Here is a 17,334-nt window from a genome sequence, read left to right on the forward strand (position 1 = left end):
GCTAGTTAAACATAGATTTGTGTATTGCCATACACGGTGTATATTATAAATTAATACGTACCAGAGATATATCGTAGTTACATAGTGTTGTGTCCCTGGCAGGAGGGGGGACAGCCCTGCAGTGCCTGTCTGAGCGCTGGGTAAGCAGCAGGGTGCCCTGCAGCGCTGGGGATGCTTCTGCCATGGGGAGAACCAGGTTTGCAGGTGGAGCCCTTGTTTATCTCTAAGGCTGTGGCCGCAATGGGATCCTCCCGTTGGAAAACCAGCCCCTGGGGTTGTGAGCTTAAGGATCCGGAGCAGGCTGGGCTGTGCCCCACAGCGGGGCCTGGCCCCTCTGCTGCCCTGCGCTGGAGCTGCCCTCCCTGCAGCGCTAAGACAGCAGCCTCCAGCACAGCACGAAACACAGCCAAAAGGTTTTAACTTAGTCTTTAAAAGAAATTAGTTATTGGGGTTCCGTGGGTGTTGGTGTTTTTATTTTCGGAGTGGGGGGGAGGGGGGTTGTTTTTTGTTCAGTTTTGTTTTGTTTTTAATAAATAAATAAAAACACTTTATAGAAACGCTATATTGTGTGGAGCAGCTGGTCAATGAGCTGGGGGGGGACGCGGGGCAGCTCGGGAGGGCTCGGTGCTGGGCAGGTCCTTGTCATCTCCATGTGCGTGCAGTGCAGCACTGCCCTCCTCTTCCTCTTCGTCCTCCTCTTCATCCTCCTCCTCCTCCATCTCCTGCTCCTCCTCCTCCCGTGCCAGCAGCCGTTTGAACACCTCGTACTCCTGGCTTGTTGCGCGGGCTGTGCCGGCCACGAAGTCTCCGTCGTCCGGCCGCAGCACGTCCCGCAGCGCCGGGTTGTCGCTCTGGCTCTGCCCCTTGTGCGGGGTGCGGTACAGCCCCCGGCGCTCCAGGAAGATGTGGCGGTTCCTGAGCTCGGCGAAGGGCGTGCAGAACAGCCGGGCCTTCACCATCTCCTTGTGCCGGACGCCCATCCTGAAGTACGCGTACTGCGCGTGGAAGCACACGGAGCTCAGCGGCACACGGAGCTCAGCGGCACACGGAGCTCAGCGGCACACGGAGCTCAGCGCCGCCCGGGCCGTGCCCGCAACCCCGGCGCTCCGCCCCGCACCTGGAAGTGGAGCTGCACGCGGCCCGGCTCCTCCAGCAGCACGCGGGGGCAGCTCCGCAGCAGCTCCGCCAGCTGCTCGGCCGTGAACAGGCACCGCTCCCGCAGCAGCCGCACCACCGCCTCCATCCTCCGCCGGGGCAGCGTCAGCACCTCGGGGCAGCGGCCCGTCAAGCTCTGCAGCCGGGCTATGAGCGGGGATATGGGCTGAGCGGGGATATGGGCTGAGCGGGGACACGGGCTGAGCGGGGCGCTCCCGGCCCGGCCTCCTCCCATCCCCGGCCCTACCTCCTTCCAGCCCCAGCCGCCGCAGGTACCCGGCGCGCTCCTTGAGCTGCGCGCTCCCCATCCGCAGCAGCTTCGGGCTCCGCTCCATCAGCCCCAGCGCGGCCTCCGCGCTCAGCCCCAGCAGCAGCAGCTGCGCCGCCGTGTCCACCCGCCGCTGCGGCTCGAGCCCCGGCTGCAGCAGGAGGAGCCGCCGGGCCTGCGCCTGGCTGAAGCCCATGGCCAGCAGCTCCGCAGCATCGCCCTGCTCCGAGCCCGGCGTGCAGCAGCGGGGCCGGGAGGACGGGACCAGCACCGGGACGAGGGCACGGGGCGCGGCGATACGCAGCACAGCCAGCAGCCGAACCGCCATGGCTCGGGGAGGAGCCCAGCACCGCGCAGCCGCCTCAATACAGGGGGAGGGGACCATCAGTTCCAACCCACTGCTGTGTTGGTGACCCTGCACCAACAGCACAGGCTGCCCGCAGCCACATCCAGGGCGCAGTTAACCAACAGGACCACAGTACACGTGGTTATTCTTCTTTTTTTTTTTTATCTGAAAGAGTAAAACTACATATAAAAGTAAAAACAGCCAATACAAATATATTCTGAGCTATAAACAATAGAAGAAGACAAAATAAAACCCCAACCCAAATCTCTCCCGGCTTAAAAACCCATTCTAGGTAAGAATAATTACAACCCTGTCAGCTGGACACAGCTTTGACACAGCTGCTGTGAGCCACAAGCAAGGGGCAGACCCTGGGCTGCAGTGTATAAAAGGGTCACAACTTACACTACTGAGCAACCAGGGTTTGCATACAGGAGGCACAAAAGGGACCAGGGTGAGAGCTGCACACCAGGGGCTAAACAAAGAGCCAGGCAGTCAGCGCTGCACTGGCAGGGGCTGCTGCAGGGAGCGGCTGCAGCGACTGCCCAGGCTCCAGCCCTGACCCCTGCCGGCTGCAGCTCCTTCCCAGGGGCGATGTGCGCACACACAGCTGGGAGCGCTCAGGCACGGCTCACTGCACACACCGGGAGCTGAGGGGCTGGCTCTGTATGAACCATTGCTCAATCCATTGCTGTCTAGAAAGAAAGATCAACAGCGAGGGATGAACCGTAGGCCCCACTGGTCAATGGGTCAAGTTCAAAGCACACGTGGTTAGCAAAAGATTGCCTTTGGGTAAAAGCACGTTGCTAACCACAGGCAAACCTTGTCTTATAAACCCTCCCCATGGTGGGGGAGGAAAAGCCTTCAGAACATCTCACCTGCCCCAGCAGAGACGTACACCTCTTCCCAGCTGTAATCACCCAGATTCACAGGCTGCTTCAGCCAAGGATCCTCCACCAGCATCTCTAGAGTTGTGCGCTGCTCCGGAGCGGGGTGCAGCAGCCCCACCATCAGATTCATGAGATCTGGGAAGAGACAAACAGCTCAGCCTGGATTTTAGGCATGCTGGGAATGCAAGATATGATTAATATTCAAAAGAACGCAGATCTCAATTACAAATCCTCCCTGCTAATCTCTTGTACCATCCTGTTCTATTGCAGCTCTATTCACAAGCACTTACGTGTGCTCAGCTCCTGGGATGATGGGATTTCCGGGTTGTAAGAAAGAACAGAGAGCAGTTCTGACCCCGAGGACAGAGAAACAAATGCCACAGAGGCAGCCCTAACAAACTGCTTTGGAGCCCAGCACACCTGGTTTCCTATAGCTCAAAGCAGGAGGCAATGAGTTTTTCCTATGATGTCAAGATATACGATTCATTAAGAAATCATATCCTAAGAGATGATCATCAAACATCCCCAGAGTGACACTCTGTCACTTGACAGTTGGTTCAAGTGAGATAAATCTTGCATTAGAGTTAGACAAGTGCCTCTATTGACTGAACATTATGTCCTATAGTCAGCCTTCCCAGCAGGCCTTGTTCTGCTTTTCTCAAGCATAAACCTCACTGAATTCTGACAAAACAATAGATTGAATCATCTTTGTAAGTGGGAGGACTGGAATTTGAAACTAATAAGACAGGCAGTAAGTAGCTGAATTGCAGGCATAGAGAACTGCAGAGCAGAATTTCTCTGCTTCAGAAAACAGCATTTTAAATCATTGCGTAGGACATTTGGAACCGTTTTCCCCTTTTTTCTCTGCTCGTATTTTCCTTTAAATGGGAGAAAAGTCACCTTTGGACACAAGGCGAGGAAAATTCAGGACAGCTGCCATGGCCTCTTCCAGCTCACAGAAAGGATTCTCTCCAAATACGAGGGTATAAAGGGTGACACCAAGTGACCACATCTCCAGCTCAGGGCCGCGGTACCTACACAGAGATACACAAGCTTGCATGAGTTCCAAATGCAACAACATAATTGTGTGCTAAGGAATGTAACCATAACCTGAAACTGCTAAATATTTAAACAAAACTTGATACAAGCTCTCCAAAAGAGCAGCTTTTAGTTGAGAGGTGGGTATGGAGAATTAGGAAGCTGACGTGCATACTATGAGAGACGAGGGAAGGACACCAAGTCACAGCACAACTCATCCAGGCTGGAAATGACGACTGTAGGCTTGTTTGTGAACTCAGCTCTGTCGCAGGAAAGATGTTGATGTAAACTAACGTATAACATACATAAACTCATCGACAGGCTTAATAAAAATCAACTTCACGTGCATTTCAGCCTCTGCAAATAATTTGTGTCACTGTAGTGCCCTAAGTCTCACTTTGGTTTTCTGTGATTAGATGCTCCAGCAGAGTTCCAAGGGCAAAGCACCCTGCCTGCTTCCATCCAGCCCTGCACACACAGGGTTGGGTTTGTGTGGGGGTGTGATTTACAACAAAAGGGCTTTTCATAGGGTGACATACGGTTTGCCAGACAGTACTTCTGGTGAGCAGTATTCAATTGTCCCGCAGAAGGTGTAGAACAGTCTGCCAGGCTGCAGGTAGGCAGCAGAACCAAAGTCCACTAGTTTAATTGTGAAATCTTCAGCAATGACAATGTTCTCATCCTTGATATCTCTGTGAAGGATGTTTCTACAGTGGAGGTACCCAACAGCTGACACAAGCTGAAAGAGGAAGAGAGAGCAATGTGTTAACTCATACAGATGTCCTTCCAAGTGATGTAAATGGCATCAGAGCTACCACAGCCACATCTTAGGTTGCTTTGACACCGTATAAAGGCACAGATCCTCATTTTGGTAAGCATACACAAAGTCCGGGATGCCTGTCAGCACTGCTGCAGTGGGTGTTGAAATGCTCTTGGGAGAGAGACTTAGAAAAGCTTGCTTTCCTCACACAGATGTGCAGGAAGATGGCATGCTATAATCACACAGTGCTTTGGTTAGAAACATCAGAGCTTATTGTTACAGTCCCGCTGGTTACTTTATTTTTATCCCAGCTCTGTTTGGCTGGTCCTTTCATTTCACTGAAAGAATAACACTGGATGCCTTTAATACTGCAGGATGACAAAGCACTCAGGAGTGAAGTTTAGTATAAATAATATCCTTACTCTTAAACTCCATTCTTCTTGCTGCACGATTCATGCAACAGTGCTATAATTAAGAACAGCATCAGAATTACATCACCTTGGAGACAATCTTGATCCATACCACAACATATCTGAATGACAAAAGCAGAGGGTTGAGGGAATAAAGCTTCTATTCATAATAGAAAGCTCTTTCAGCAGAGCAATAGTGTGCAGGTCCAAGGTAACAAAGCACCCCTATAAACTCGGGAGTGGTATAGGAATGGGGCTCAGCAATCAGAAGCCTAAAGGAAACAGTGCAATTTGTGAGAACACGCTGCACAGTAGACACAAAGTGCAGCACTAAACCACTGTCTTCCATCAGCATCCCAGGTGAGGGGATGGTGGGCACTGCAGTGGGTTACTATGTGCACAGTAATTCCTGCATACTTTGGAGCAGGAAATTTGCTCCAAAACACAAGAGCCTGATGACTGCTCTTAGGTTAGGAGCTACACAATAAATAAGGCACAACTCAGCTCTCAGGCAGGCTCCTGTTCAACAGTGAGCTCCTTTGAGTTATTCTGCACTGGCAAGTTGTGAGCAGTGTTCTCCTGACACAGAGATGCAGTTGCCACGCTAATGGATACCCCATAGGTTGGGGGTGTGTTGCTACAGAAAGGACCAGATGACAGCTCTACTCTGTAGGAAACCCTCATAGGAAGCAAGGTCCCATAAAGGCAAATTTGTGGCAGGTTTCTGAGCGAGTAGCATTTCTGTCAGCTGGCAATCTACCCTGCAGAATAACTTAGAAAAGCTCTGTAGGTATAGAGCACGACTGTGATTTAGCCACTACTGCTTTTGAGATAAATAGGATCCTGGCTCTTACCTTAACCATCTCTTCCCTGAATGTAGCAAATGTATATTCCCAGCTCTCACCTGTCTGAATAGATAGCTTGCTAATGGCTCATCCAAATCAGGCTGATTATCAATGAATGTAAAGAGATCCAGACCAGATCCGTGCTTCTCCATCACCAGCTGGAAGAAGCGTTCATTTTCAAACACATCCAGCACCTAATAAAAAACAGTTTGTTATTTGTGTGTGCTTCACCCTCTAATTTCCTTTGTAATTATGATTTGAGTTAAAGAAACACTAACTTCCCTCTGGAGATTTAAGCAAAGTGCATCATAACTCATTTATAAGTCCCATTTCACTGAGTATAAAATGTTCATTGAAAAGAGGGTAGAACTAGAAAAATCAGAGGAATTCTCTTATTGAGAAACCTAACAACAGAAATCAAGACATCCCTGATTTCCTGAAGAGGAACATAAGGCCTTAATCAGTCAAAGGAACTACCTGAACTACATGTTCAAACTGCATTTATTCTGAGTTACTGTACCTTAATGATATTGGGGTGCTGCAGCTTCAACAGGATTGCTATTTCTTGAGTCACTCTCCCCACATCAGGATCATCTACCCAGCAGTCCTCAAGCACCCTCTCCTTCCAGATGAACTTCACAACAGCCTGCACAGAAAACAACATTTCAGTATTGTTTGCAAGAGCAAAACTTTAAGTGTTTGGTATGTTAACTTCCAAGAAAAATGTTAGTGAATCATTTAACTTCAAGGACAGAAGTAAGCCAGTATGCTTTGCTTATGGCACCTATAAATGTCTTTAAACTAATTTAGTCTGAGATGCCAGTTGACTACTAATAAAATTGAATTCCGAAGGCTCTTAGAGGCCAGCTCTCTTATCATTCACAGCAGGGGTGAGCTTGGGCAAAGAGAAGAAAACAAGCACTTACATTCACACAGAGAAACATTACAGCTTGCTTTGCTTCTCAGCACCCAAAATACTTCTGCTTATAGAGGACCCCATAACTTCAACATGCTTATTGCACAATAAAGAAACCACATGTTTGAGCTGCAACATGCTAAACTTTGGAGCTTGTCATTCTCTTCAGTAAGGTTAGATTAGAACTTGTAACCCTGTTAAGCCTGAAGTAAAGCTCTTTCAAGGAGTTAAAAGGGCTACACGGCCAGTCTCACTCTGCACCTGCTGCCTTGGGTAACATGCATCATTGTTAACATTGATATAATGTGAACACTTTTCAGTCCAGCCTTCACAAGGTTAGTGATCTCATATTTGCATTCAAAAGAAAGTGAAGTCCTGAACTATCAAATAGCAGCTTCTGAAAGCGTTGCTCTGACATTATGTGGACACTAACCTTTCCATTTACATCCTAAATAATTACATTTCAATATTTAAAGGAAACGTTTAACCTCCTGATGATTTTTCTTGCTCCTGGCAGTCCAGACAAAGCCAAAAGATCCTCTGCCAACGAGGCTGAGAGTGTCATAATATTTGGCATACTCTCCCTCACAAGCCCTTAATCTTCCAAGCTCTTCAGCTCTTTGGGAATTCTCAGAGAGTGAAGATGATTTGATGGCCTGGGTACAGATAAAAAAACAAAGAACATTAGCAAGAAGATGATCTGAGCAAGGCACAAAGTAACGGTTACCAAAGTAAATACTGATAGGAAACAACACATTTAAATGGAAAGAAATAAAAGGTACTGCTTCAAGCTCTATGTATTTGGCGATTTGTATTTGCCTCAGTAACCTCTACATAAACTATGTATCTATATAAAAGATACTTAATTACCCGTGTTTACCAGGCTTTCTGATAAGGCATCTGTTTAGTTCCATGGATTTCTCTCTTAACAGATATCAGGAGAGAACAAATTCAAGGCACGTCCTCTTAATACCTCAATAAAATCTATAGCAAAGAAACACCACGGGCCTTCCTACCTGTAACTGCAGGATCACATTGATTTTAAAATTAATCTCACCACGCTGATGTAAACATCGATTGTAGGTGTACTTAAACCAGCCTGAGAATAAATTTAACATCAGGTGCTGCTACTCATCAGGCTGGAAAGATAACTACGCTAAGCCAAACACACACAGCCAGAAATGTTGTAAATAATATGTTGTTTTCACAGGACCAATGGATTTTTTTATATATAGAAAGAGGAAAACCAGGAAAAAGCAATACATCCATCCTGCCCTAATGATATTTGAACTTTTCAACTTTAGCTTCAGCTCAGTGTCATGAAATGGCCAGGTTTCTTACTTCTCCAAGACTCTGTGTGGAAAGATCTAGATCAGACTGGGTCGAGCTTGCTAGACTGGAAAGCAAAAGCTGAGTCTTCGCCACTGCTTCTTTCTGGATCTGCAGGTCTTTCACTACCCAGACACAGAAAAGCACAGCAGGGTCCTGCAGCTCCACGCGTTTTACTTCAAAGAATATGCCTATAGAAACAAGGAGGTTAAAATGGTGGTATCAAAAGTTAGAATCAAAGAAGCTTAGGATGAAATTCTGAATTCTTAAATTGAATTTCTCCATTTTCTTTGTTACTTTTGGGAGAACACCTGCTTAGGAAGGAATCACCAAGGACAAAAGCACAGCTATTTAGAGATATGTAGGGGGTTACCTCCACAGCATCCCATTCCACTCTTTGGCAGAAATTTTCATCAGTGTCCAATTGGGATTGTTCATTTCTTATTGTTATTCCAAATGACATTAAAATTCCAGTTTTTATACAAGCACTAAGTGCTGCTGAATGAGTAAATGAAGCACACTTCATTATATATATATATATATATATATACATACACACATATGTATATTTCCAAAGGAATTTAGATTTTCTGTTCAAAATCAGTTATCAGTGTTTAAGAATATTTCTGACAGTTCAGTCAGTCTGAGTCTCACAGCAATCACCTGCTATTCACCAAAGCTCTCCACACAGACTCAAGTACTAGACATCCTTTTAGAAGCTACAGCTTCCTTCTTCATTGCAGGCTTCTAAGCCAGAGCTGGTTGCCTTCAACAAAGATGTGGGATGAGGACAGTGTCCCAGTAAGAGTTCTGGGAAGAGGAGAGACAGGTGCAACTTACTTAATTGTGAACCATCTCTGTGAGTGCAGCTCCCACTGTAGCTGCCTTCCAGAATCTCTGTGCTGAAAGGAGCTGCATGATTTGGTCTTCCTTCTTGTTTCACAGGGGTAGATGTTACTTTTATTTCCATGCTTTCCTGCCCATGCAACTGACAGTCTTCTTCAGGATTTCCTTTACTTTTCAATATGTTTCTGTTGACATTATCCCCCACAGCCTCTGTAAGAGTTTCAGACTTCTCAATAAACACTTTGGAGGATTGTTCAGGGTTTTCCAAATGCTTTTGTGAAGGCAGACACCCAGAACCACCTCTTATGGCAACGCCATTTAACAGCTGCTCCGCTGAAGAAGAACCACTCTGAGTTAACATACTGCCTGCAGCTGAGCTCACTGTATTAGAAAAGACACCAGTGTTCAGATCCAGTTCCTTGAGATCAGAGCAAATACAGTTCAGCTCAGTGTCAGTTTGTTTCACAGTCCTGAAGGTTGGGGCAGCTCTCAAAGCAGAACCAGTGCAATGCATTGTATTTCCTGAGCAGACATAGATACTATTTGTTCCATTTGCAACGAAACGTGCATCTTCTAGCAAGCTGCTTTCAGCAACAGCGTGCTCAAGACTGGAATGCTTTCCATCACACATGAAGCTAGTTTTTGTCAACTGTCCTCTAACCACATGACTCTGAAATTCTTGTGCACGGCCTAGTGCTGTCCCAGGTCGTGGTTCATTTGTCTTTGGTGTTCCAGGTGAGTTACAATGAAAACAAGAAGGTGGCTTACTCACTCCATTGGATGCAGTATCTAGCTCATCTGCTGGGCTAGAAGAAATGTTTGCTGAAGAAGATTGTCCCTGAGCACTGGTGGAGTGCTGATCCTTCAGCATTTCATATGGCAACCTAGAGACCTGCTGACAATTTAATTCTTTTGGGTCTTGATGATGAATGTGTAATTCATTAAGCAAGAAAACATTCTCGCTGGCATTCCCAGTCTCAGAGGTACCAGATGCAGCACTGTGGTCACTTCTTAATGGTGTCTTTATGTTCTGATCTAAATCCAGCTGCTCTGAAGCAGATGACAGAGGAGATACCCATTCAGGGTGCGTTTCTGGAGGATTACATGATCCTGCATTTTCCATCACTCCGCAGTGTTCCAGTGCTCTGATTCTGTCAGGCTGGGTTTCACAAGGCTCTCCACAGTGGGCTGACAGCCCATCAGCCACAATGTTGTCTTCACTGCAAGGATTCCAAGTTATTAGTGATATCATGATGACAAATAGATAAAACAGTCACTTACATCCTACCCACTCTTCCATTAGTATGTCCATTACTTAAAGCCTGACCCATTTTTTAAAGATTAGTTTTAATTTAAAAGAGAAAGGCAAAAAAGCTCTTGTCATAACAAATCCCATTTCCACCAGATTAGGATAGGTACACTTGATCTTTACTTGGGGATTAATCCTTTCTCTAGACTAATTTCCAAATGTATTCCTTAGGTCAAAACAAAAAACCAGCACTTGGCTGCACATGTCAGGTACTGAGGACAGAAGATCCCTGTGGTGCTTCCAGCCATTTTAACCACGGTTCACTGAAGCTCAAGGCACAAAGTATTTTATAAATATTTATATCAGCAAAGATGCAGAATAGAAAAACCACCCATGTAGTAAAGCAACCATAACCCATCTGTGATAGAGACATAAAGGACAGCACAAGGAAGCTAACAGATTATCAACCTGTTTAAAAAGGGACGAGAACTGTGCTGAATCATTACATTAAATGTACATTAAAAAGGCAGCAAATGACTTTTGAGCATTGGAATTGTTGATGTGGAAGGTTTAAAACTTCTCTTAAGCAAAACTGTGTGCATCATACAGACAGAGTCTTGCACAGAAGTCCTAACATTGTCAAAGGAAAGACCTAGAAAGATGCAATAAAGATGTCTGCTCTCTAGAAACACAGTCTCATGCTTTAATGGGCAGCCTGACAGCAACGCCAACCTCCAGAAGGAATAATGCTTAGATCCCATTCCAGGTAACCCAGCCTCAGTGCAACACCAGCTAGTTGATACCACAGATGGAAATAACCATCCATTGTTTCATATCTAGCAATATAGGGCATAATTACCTTTGATGGCCTGTGATTAAACACTTGGTACCCATTAGGGGGTGAATTCCAAAACTTTATCAGTACAACATACAGATCTCAATAAAAATCTGAGGTAAGCAAAGCTCAGCCTGACTTGCAAACAGTTCTCAGAATCTCAGATTTTTGCTTGTAGTTATCACTCCAGTTCTTGCTATTTTCAAAGTGAAATGATGGTCCATAAGATGCCTACCGAGTTGAAAGTATGGCTGCTACTTCAGGAGATGAGGGAATAGATAAGAAGCTGCTCCCATTCTGCTTTGTCTCACCATGTAGCAGCCTGGCTTCTCTGTGTCTGCTCTCCAATTTCTGCTCTTCATCTCTTGACAGCAGGTTGCCTAAAGATGCAGACAAAAAGTTGCCACCCATAACAGACAAGAAATAAAACCATAGCAATACAGCCTTTTGTTTTTATGCTTCAGTAGCTATGGTGACTTAAAAAAAACAACTTTAAACTGCACAGGTCCCTAAGGAATTGAGTATAGAAGAGTCAATTCAGGTAAGGCAGTCGAGCATTTTAGTCAAGTTTGGACTGAGAAATCATCCTATCCAGGAACCAACGTGTTTCAAGGCTCTAAATTCACCTTCCTTGCACAGGTATTAGAGAAGAAAAAGAAAGAAGGGCCTAAACACACACATGCTTCCCAATTCAAACATTCAAAATGAAAAGGTTTATAACTCACTGAAGTTGCAGGATGAAAAAGAAATAGTCCAAGCGTGTCTAAGTGAAAGAATAAGGTAAGAACTTCCTTCCTCAGTGACAGGAGGTCAAAAGAGAAAAACAGTCACAAGACAAAGTAAACCAGGTACCGCTGCTGCAGAAGGTAATGAGTGAACTACCCTGGATTAGAACCTGGAACAATCGCAGCTCTTCATAAAGGCTCAGTGTCAAAATAGTCTCCTCAGCAAAAAAAAATGACTTCCAGATTAGAAGCACGGCTTCACCAAATAGTTACTTAGGAATCTGCACACTGCTACCAACTCTTCTTTGTTCCAGTACCAGCTGTGCATTGGCTCCAATGCTGCTGCAGATTTTTAAGGTGGGGGAAAAAAAAGAAAATAAGACAGAGGAGAAAGAAACATTCAGTACATACAAAGCATTCTCTATTAACAGAACAATTTCTGCCTTGGATATTCAGTTTCATCTCAGCAACAGAGAGAGAAGCAAAACCTTACATAACAATTCTGTTCACCTTGGGTTATGGCAGAAATCCAGCTTAAGAAGCGCATAGAGGTAAAATGCTTTTACAAAGCACATTCCTATTTTCATATGAAAAAAAATCTCTCTCCTCTACTGATTTTACCTTTGCTACGGCAACCAGAACCAGTTGTATGGCAGGCATAAATGTCTTCAAAGGAGCACTCACTTTCTGTCCCCAGAGAGTCATCAAGAGGGAGTAATGGCAAGGAGCAGTCATTGCTTCTCTCCATGTTGTTATAGAAACCAGGGATCAGGAACGTTATGTTCTAAAACACAGAATGAAACCTTACAAAGCTAAAGAGGCTCTCACAGACTTGGGGCAAATGCTAGCAGTAACCGTAGACCTGATTCTCATGGACAGCCATGCAAACACAGTCCACATCACTGGTGGAGAATGTGTAATTGTACAGATTGCTTTGGGCTCCAGCCAGCTCCTCTATGAGGCAAGATTTAAATACAGCAAGATAATTTCTGTACCATCCCACGTGTCCCTTGCTCAACACATGTGTGCAGCTTTGTGACAGACAGAAATAGTACAAAAGATGACCTTAAAACTCTAATGGATTCACTGCCAGACACAGCACTCATTTGATCAGAGGACCATTAATATTACCATCTTACCTTCCCCAGGAGTTCTTTCTTCTCATAGCCAAACAGTGTTAAAGCAAAACTATCCTTGATGCACTGGATGGTTCCATCTGAGTGTACAGTAATAAGACCGCTGATGGTAGAGAAAACTTCAACTGCAGCAGTGTAATGATAGTCTGGGAAAGAGATTTCTCTTCCTGTCTGTAGAGCACCATTGTTCTGTGATGCCACTTGGTCCTCCTCCAGAACGCTAACTTGTAGTTTTAAAGTAAGAGGAAACACATTACCCTCTCTGGATCGACCTACAGCTCTCTGAACCTTCAGGTTCTAGATTAGAGGGGAGAAGAAAAAAAACCAAACAAACAGAAAAACCCTAATTAATTCAATGTTCACAGGAAAAAGGAGCAGAAAAATAAAAGCAAACAGATCCAGTGAATATCAAAATGAACAAAGTCTGATTTTCTAAGGATGTGGAAGCCTGAGATGAACTCCTGCAGCATAAATATCCTGACAGCAAAGAGCAGGAAAGTCCATGCTGCAGCTTTTCAGCAAATGAGGCATTACTAAGGCCTCTTTCAATTATCCAGCTGCCTGTTTTCATGACATTTGCAAGACCTGGATATTCTTTAGATTCTTACCCCTCAGACAGACATGTTTGAAATTGGCTTAAGAATTCGTAGGAATATCAGGGAGCTGATTCAGATAGCATGTTCTCTTAAAAGCCAGCCTTCTGATGGATTGCAGACATCATCTTTCACTGAGATAGACTGTACAGTGACAGATCAGGGACTGGACTCATTTCTAGATCAAAAATACCCTGCTGACAGCTCCATAAATAAGCATCAGACCCTTTTCACAGAATTTGTGCTTCTCTCTAAAAAGGCTTTTATCTGTTACATAAGGATGGAAACCACCATGCACCTGCAACCCAGAAGGAAAGGACAGGGAAGAAAGCGGTTGGCACTTATAATATACCTTTGGGATTTTTTTGCCTAGAAGAGGGATCTGCACAGCAGGAATCAGGTCCTTTATGTGGAGTCCAACTACTTCTTCCAGTGTCGGGTAGCCATGGAGATGGGCAAAAAGAAGGTCACATGATGTAACGCCTCCCTTGACAAGAAAATATACAGCATTGTTTTAAGTCAGCATTTTAGTCACAGTCCACTCAAACCTTTAACAGTTTCTGCAAGCATCTTATCAAACAGCAGGTCTCATTCTGCTGTCCCTTCAGGAATACAACTAACTCAGTATAAAAGCAGGCAAGGCATAATGCAATGCTCCGACATTAGCATGTCACAGAAGCAAGCAGGGAAGGCCAGGATTCCTCATGGAACTTCCCCTCAGCAAGGAGATCCCCTCACAAGGGTATCCCTGTGGTCAGTATCAACCACCTGCCAAACCACCACAAGTCAAGTCTAAGACTGTCATGGAGGAAGGTTGGGGGATTATGACTTGTTGAATGTCAAGGTGAGACTCATGGGAAAAACAGGCACAGATCCTGCCCATCCAGTCCCAAGTTCAAGCAGTGCTACGCACACACTTTGTGTTCACAAGTAATGATGGGCTCACCAGTTCTCAGCCATGTTTAATTTGCACACAAACTGTCAGAAACTGCTGTCTCATTTGATCATTAGGAAAACACTCACATCAGCCCTGAAGGAAACAAAAGCCGAAAGTCTTTCCACTGGCTCCAGCAGAACCACACAGCGCTGGTTGTCCTTGATTCTTATTCGCCTCAGCCACACCGAGACAGGGATCTTCTCTTTGAGATGGTTGATAACATCCACCTTTCCACAGGATTTAGAGATGCAGTTAAAATTTGCTAAGACTGTGGTTATATTGTAAGACTTTGAACAAGAGTCTGTCCCTTGCTGTTAGAAAACCTTATTTATTGACAGCTTATTTGTTTCTATTGGGAGAAACACCTTTAATATAGAATTGATAAGGACTGCAATTAATTCCCTGTTGTTGTTTTTGTTTCTTCTCTCACAGCCTCATGAAGACTCAAAAGAATTTCAATCATCATAATAAACGTGTTGATCAAAAACACTCTTTTCAATGAAAAGAGCATTACAGAGGTGCCCCACAATGCTAGCAAATACTCCACATTAGTAATATAGTTCTTACTTTCAGCTGCAAGAGCAGCAGCTTAATTTCTTATGGGAGAAGATCAAATGTCCTTGAAGCTCTGATTTGGTCAAGTCATCATGACTATACCTGTTAGCAGCTGGAAAGCTCATGCGCATGCCTTCCAAAGCATCTTTTACCCTTTAAACACCCATGTCTGCAAACTTTTAAACAGAACAGCCTGACAGATGGCTTAGTTACTGAATGCCCACTAAGTTCACTACATCAGGAAATTATACTCAAACTGACAAAAAAAACGCACCAAAACCACCCTAAACCCCACAAATATTATATACAGCGAGGGATATTTACTCAAACATTTCACATACCACTGTTCCTGAAACCATTGGTGAACATTCATCAGTTTCTAAATACTCATCTTCCACAGCTTCCCATGTCTCTTGGTTGCATTTGGATACGAAGTGGGACAGCTTTTGACCAATGAGCTCCTGACTGCTGCACCCAAGCAGCTTGCAAGCTTTGTCATTAGCCACTAGAATCTAGAAAAGAAGAAAGGAAACAAAGAATAAAAGCTCAAAGTTTCATTTATAGATGATCAACTCCTTAGGTTGTTATTTTAGTATCTTATAATGACACTTCCTTCCATTGGAAATGCAGCAGTCCTTTCAAACTGAAGTCTTGGAAAACTATTCACTTCAGCTCCTTATTCTAAGACATCCATTGCCCAAGTGTCTTCTTGGTGGAGAGTGTTTGAAACATGGCTTTCCTTTTAGGTTTCCTGCTCACTTTTAACTACCTAACTCCTCCACCCTTGTGAATTATACCCACAGAGGCAAAGCTACAAAGTTGTGCTTGCAAGCAAAGCTGAGGCAGGCCATAGAGTTTTATCCACTCCTAAAGGCATGCAGCAATCACATAAATCATTGCCATGCTTAAGCCCCTGTTAAAGATGAAGTTAAGATCAAGTCTCTTTAGTATGGGAAATCTCAAACTGTCAGCTCCAGCTATAAGTGCCTCAGCTCTTTACAGCTGTTGGCCTTTAGTTTTATACTCTGGTCTCTGTCAGGACAGAAACAGAGAAATCTCCATCTCCCAGTGCAAAAAGCATGTTAAGTGGGGCAGATGGAGATGTCATGCTGCCATAAAATTACCCCTGGGCTGCTATTTTCTAGACTAAATGCCTGAAGCACGTTCAGCTTTTCCTTTCTTCCCTTATGCTACACCGTAGCTGCATTCTTCTTCAGTCCCTTTCCATCTGAAATAATTGCTTCTAATTGGTTATGTAAAATTCGCCAACTACAACGTGCAATAAAAAAAATACACGCATTGCCAGTCTTCAGAAAATTACTAAGCAAATTATAAAACACCGTCAGGACACTCCAATTGCCTAAAGATACAAGTATAACATATCATCAGTTACACGTGCTACAGTTTAGTAATCACAGCTGCAGATACCTCTGTTGTGGTGACATCCACAGTGAAGATGGCCTGGTTGGGATTGCGGGTCAGGAAGTGCTGGCTGGATTCCTCCAGGGCATGGGCATGCACAGAAGAGCAAGAACTTCCAATAGATATGGAAAGAGAAGAGTCCCTTTGAGTCCAAGAGTTGCCAGTTTTGCTGGCACAAACATTATGAGCTGCCAGTGAATGAAGGCAGTACGAGCTCCATTTCTCCCCTGTGAGAACAAACAGATCAGCTGTGTTCTTGTAATAGTTTACAACAGGAGAAATTAATGAAAAATCAGTTTTCTGATTGTCAAGTAATTACACCCTAAAATACACACTTCTATACTTTAAGAAAATACAAGGAAATAAAACTGATGAAACTAAAGACAACAGAAACAATTGCAATTATAAACATTTTTGAGTCACAACCATTGGGATAATTAAACTCCATCTGTAGGTTAGAAGATAAACTATCAGGGTGCAAATAACTCAACCAGACGATTCAAGCTGTTCTTCTGCTTAAGTCACGTGAGTTTAAAAGGCTTTGAATGATCTCTAGTTAAAATTGGAACTATTATTAAATATAATTGCAGTTAGTCAGAAGCCAGTTAATTAACTACACACAAGACGTGACATTGAAATACCAGAGCCCACACCAACACTTGATGTCACACAATAGCAAGTGATTGTACTGAGATTTCCAGAAGTTCTGAGTGTAATGAACGCTCCTGTGGGAAATCACATCAGCAACCAAATTACAGAATTACAGAATTATCAAGGTTGGAAAAGACCTAGAAGATCATCTAGTCCAACCATTACCAATACCAACACTTCACTTCCACACGGTCACCTGCTGGCCGCCCTATTGAGCTCCCATTGGTCTCCTTGGCAGGCTACAGGCTCATGTTCATCCAGCTGCCAGCTAATCTTTATGCTGTTGATACCAGTGTGAGGGAGGGATGGAGGAAAGGCCCTAAGGTTCCCCATCGCTGCCGCTGACAGCCTGGGAACACACACACAGAATCACAGAATGACCCAGGTTGGAAGGGACCTCAAGGATCATGTAGTTCCAACCCCCCTGCCTG

At 44.6% G+C, this 17,334-nt stretch overlaps 2 protein-coding genes across 6 annotated transcripts in view; both read right to left on the bottom strand.

The window, feature by feature from the left end:
* Nucleotides 1-512: 512 nt before the first annotated feature.
* MTERF4 (mitochondrial transcription termination factor 4) lies at nucleotides 513-1,838 on the bottom strand. The gene is made up of 3 exons (XM_015871081.2): nucleotides 1,403-1,838; nucleotides 1,118-1,302; nucleotides 513-995 (listed from the first exon to the last, which is right to left on the bottom strand). Exons 1-3 carry the CDS (start codon nucleotides 1,806-1,808, stop codon nucleotides 582-584), a joined length of 1,005 nt encoding a protein of 334 aa, XP_015726567.1. The 5' UTR covers nucleotides 1,809-1,838; the 3' UTR covers nucleotides 513-581.
* A 73-nt stretch (nucleotides 1,839-1,911) lies between these two features.
* The window catches only part of PASK (PAS domain containing serine/threonine kinase), a 16,196-nt gene continuing 773 nt past the window's right edge, over nucleotides 1,912-17,334 (bottom strand). For 2 of the 5 annotated variants that reach the window (XM_015871064.2, XM_015871060.2), the window contains exons 2-17: nucleotides 16,259-16,479; nucleotides 15,172-15,342; nucleotides 14,362-14,502; nucleotides 13,691-13,825; nucleotides 12,749-13,042; nucleotides 12,231-12,393; nucleotides 11,120-11,264; nucleotides 8,795-10,020; nucleotides 7,967-8,145; nucleotides 7,114-7,281; nucleotides 6,230-6,355; nucleotides 5,769-5,903; nucleotides 4,234-4,433; nucleotides 3,557-3,690; nucleotides 2,645-2,791; nucleotides 1,912-2,461 (exon numbers count right to left, since the gene is read on the bottom strand). In XM_015871064.2, the coding sequence (XP_015726550.1) occupies nucleotides 2,262-2,461; nucleotides 2,645-2,791; nucleotides 3,557-3,690; nucleotides 4,234-4,433; nucleotides 5,769-5,903; nucleotides 6,230-6,355; nucleotides 7,114-7,281; nucleotides 7,967-8,145; nucleotides 8,795-10,020; nucleotides 11,120-11,264; nucleotides 12,231-12,393; nucleotides 12,749-13,042; nucleotides 13,691-13,825; nucleotides 14,362-14,502; nucleotides 15,172-15,189 (3,411 nt within the window). In that variant the 5' untranslated portion in view covers nucleotides 15,190-15,342; nucleotides 16,259-16,479 and the 3' untranslated portion in view covers nucleotides 1,912-2,261. Of the gene's footprint in view, nucleotides 2,462-2,644; nucleotides 2,792-3,556; nucleotides 3,691-4,233; nucleotides 4,434-5,768; nucleotides 5,904-6,229; nucleotides 6,356-7,113; nucleotides 7,282-7,966; nucleotides 8,146-8,794; nucleotides 10,021-11,119; nucleotides 11,265-11,609; nucleotides 11,760-12,230; nucleotides 12,394-12,748; nucleotides 13,043-13,690; nucleotides 13,826-14,361; nucleotides 14,503-15,171; nucleotides 15,343-16,258; nucleotides 16,480-17,334 lie in introns of those variants that run through there. The other 3 variants (XM_015871061.2, XM_032446690.1, XM_032446691.1) reach the window with 3 other exon arrangements.

Source organism: Coturnix japonica, chromosome 9, assembly GCF_001577835.2.
Source record: "Coturnix japonica isolate 7356 chromosome 9, Coturnix japonica 2.1, whole genome shotgun sequence".
In the NCBI taxonomy this organism is placed as follows: Eukaryota; Metazoa; Chordata; class Aves; order Galliformes; family Phasianidae; genus Coturnix; species Coturnix japonica.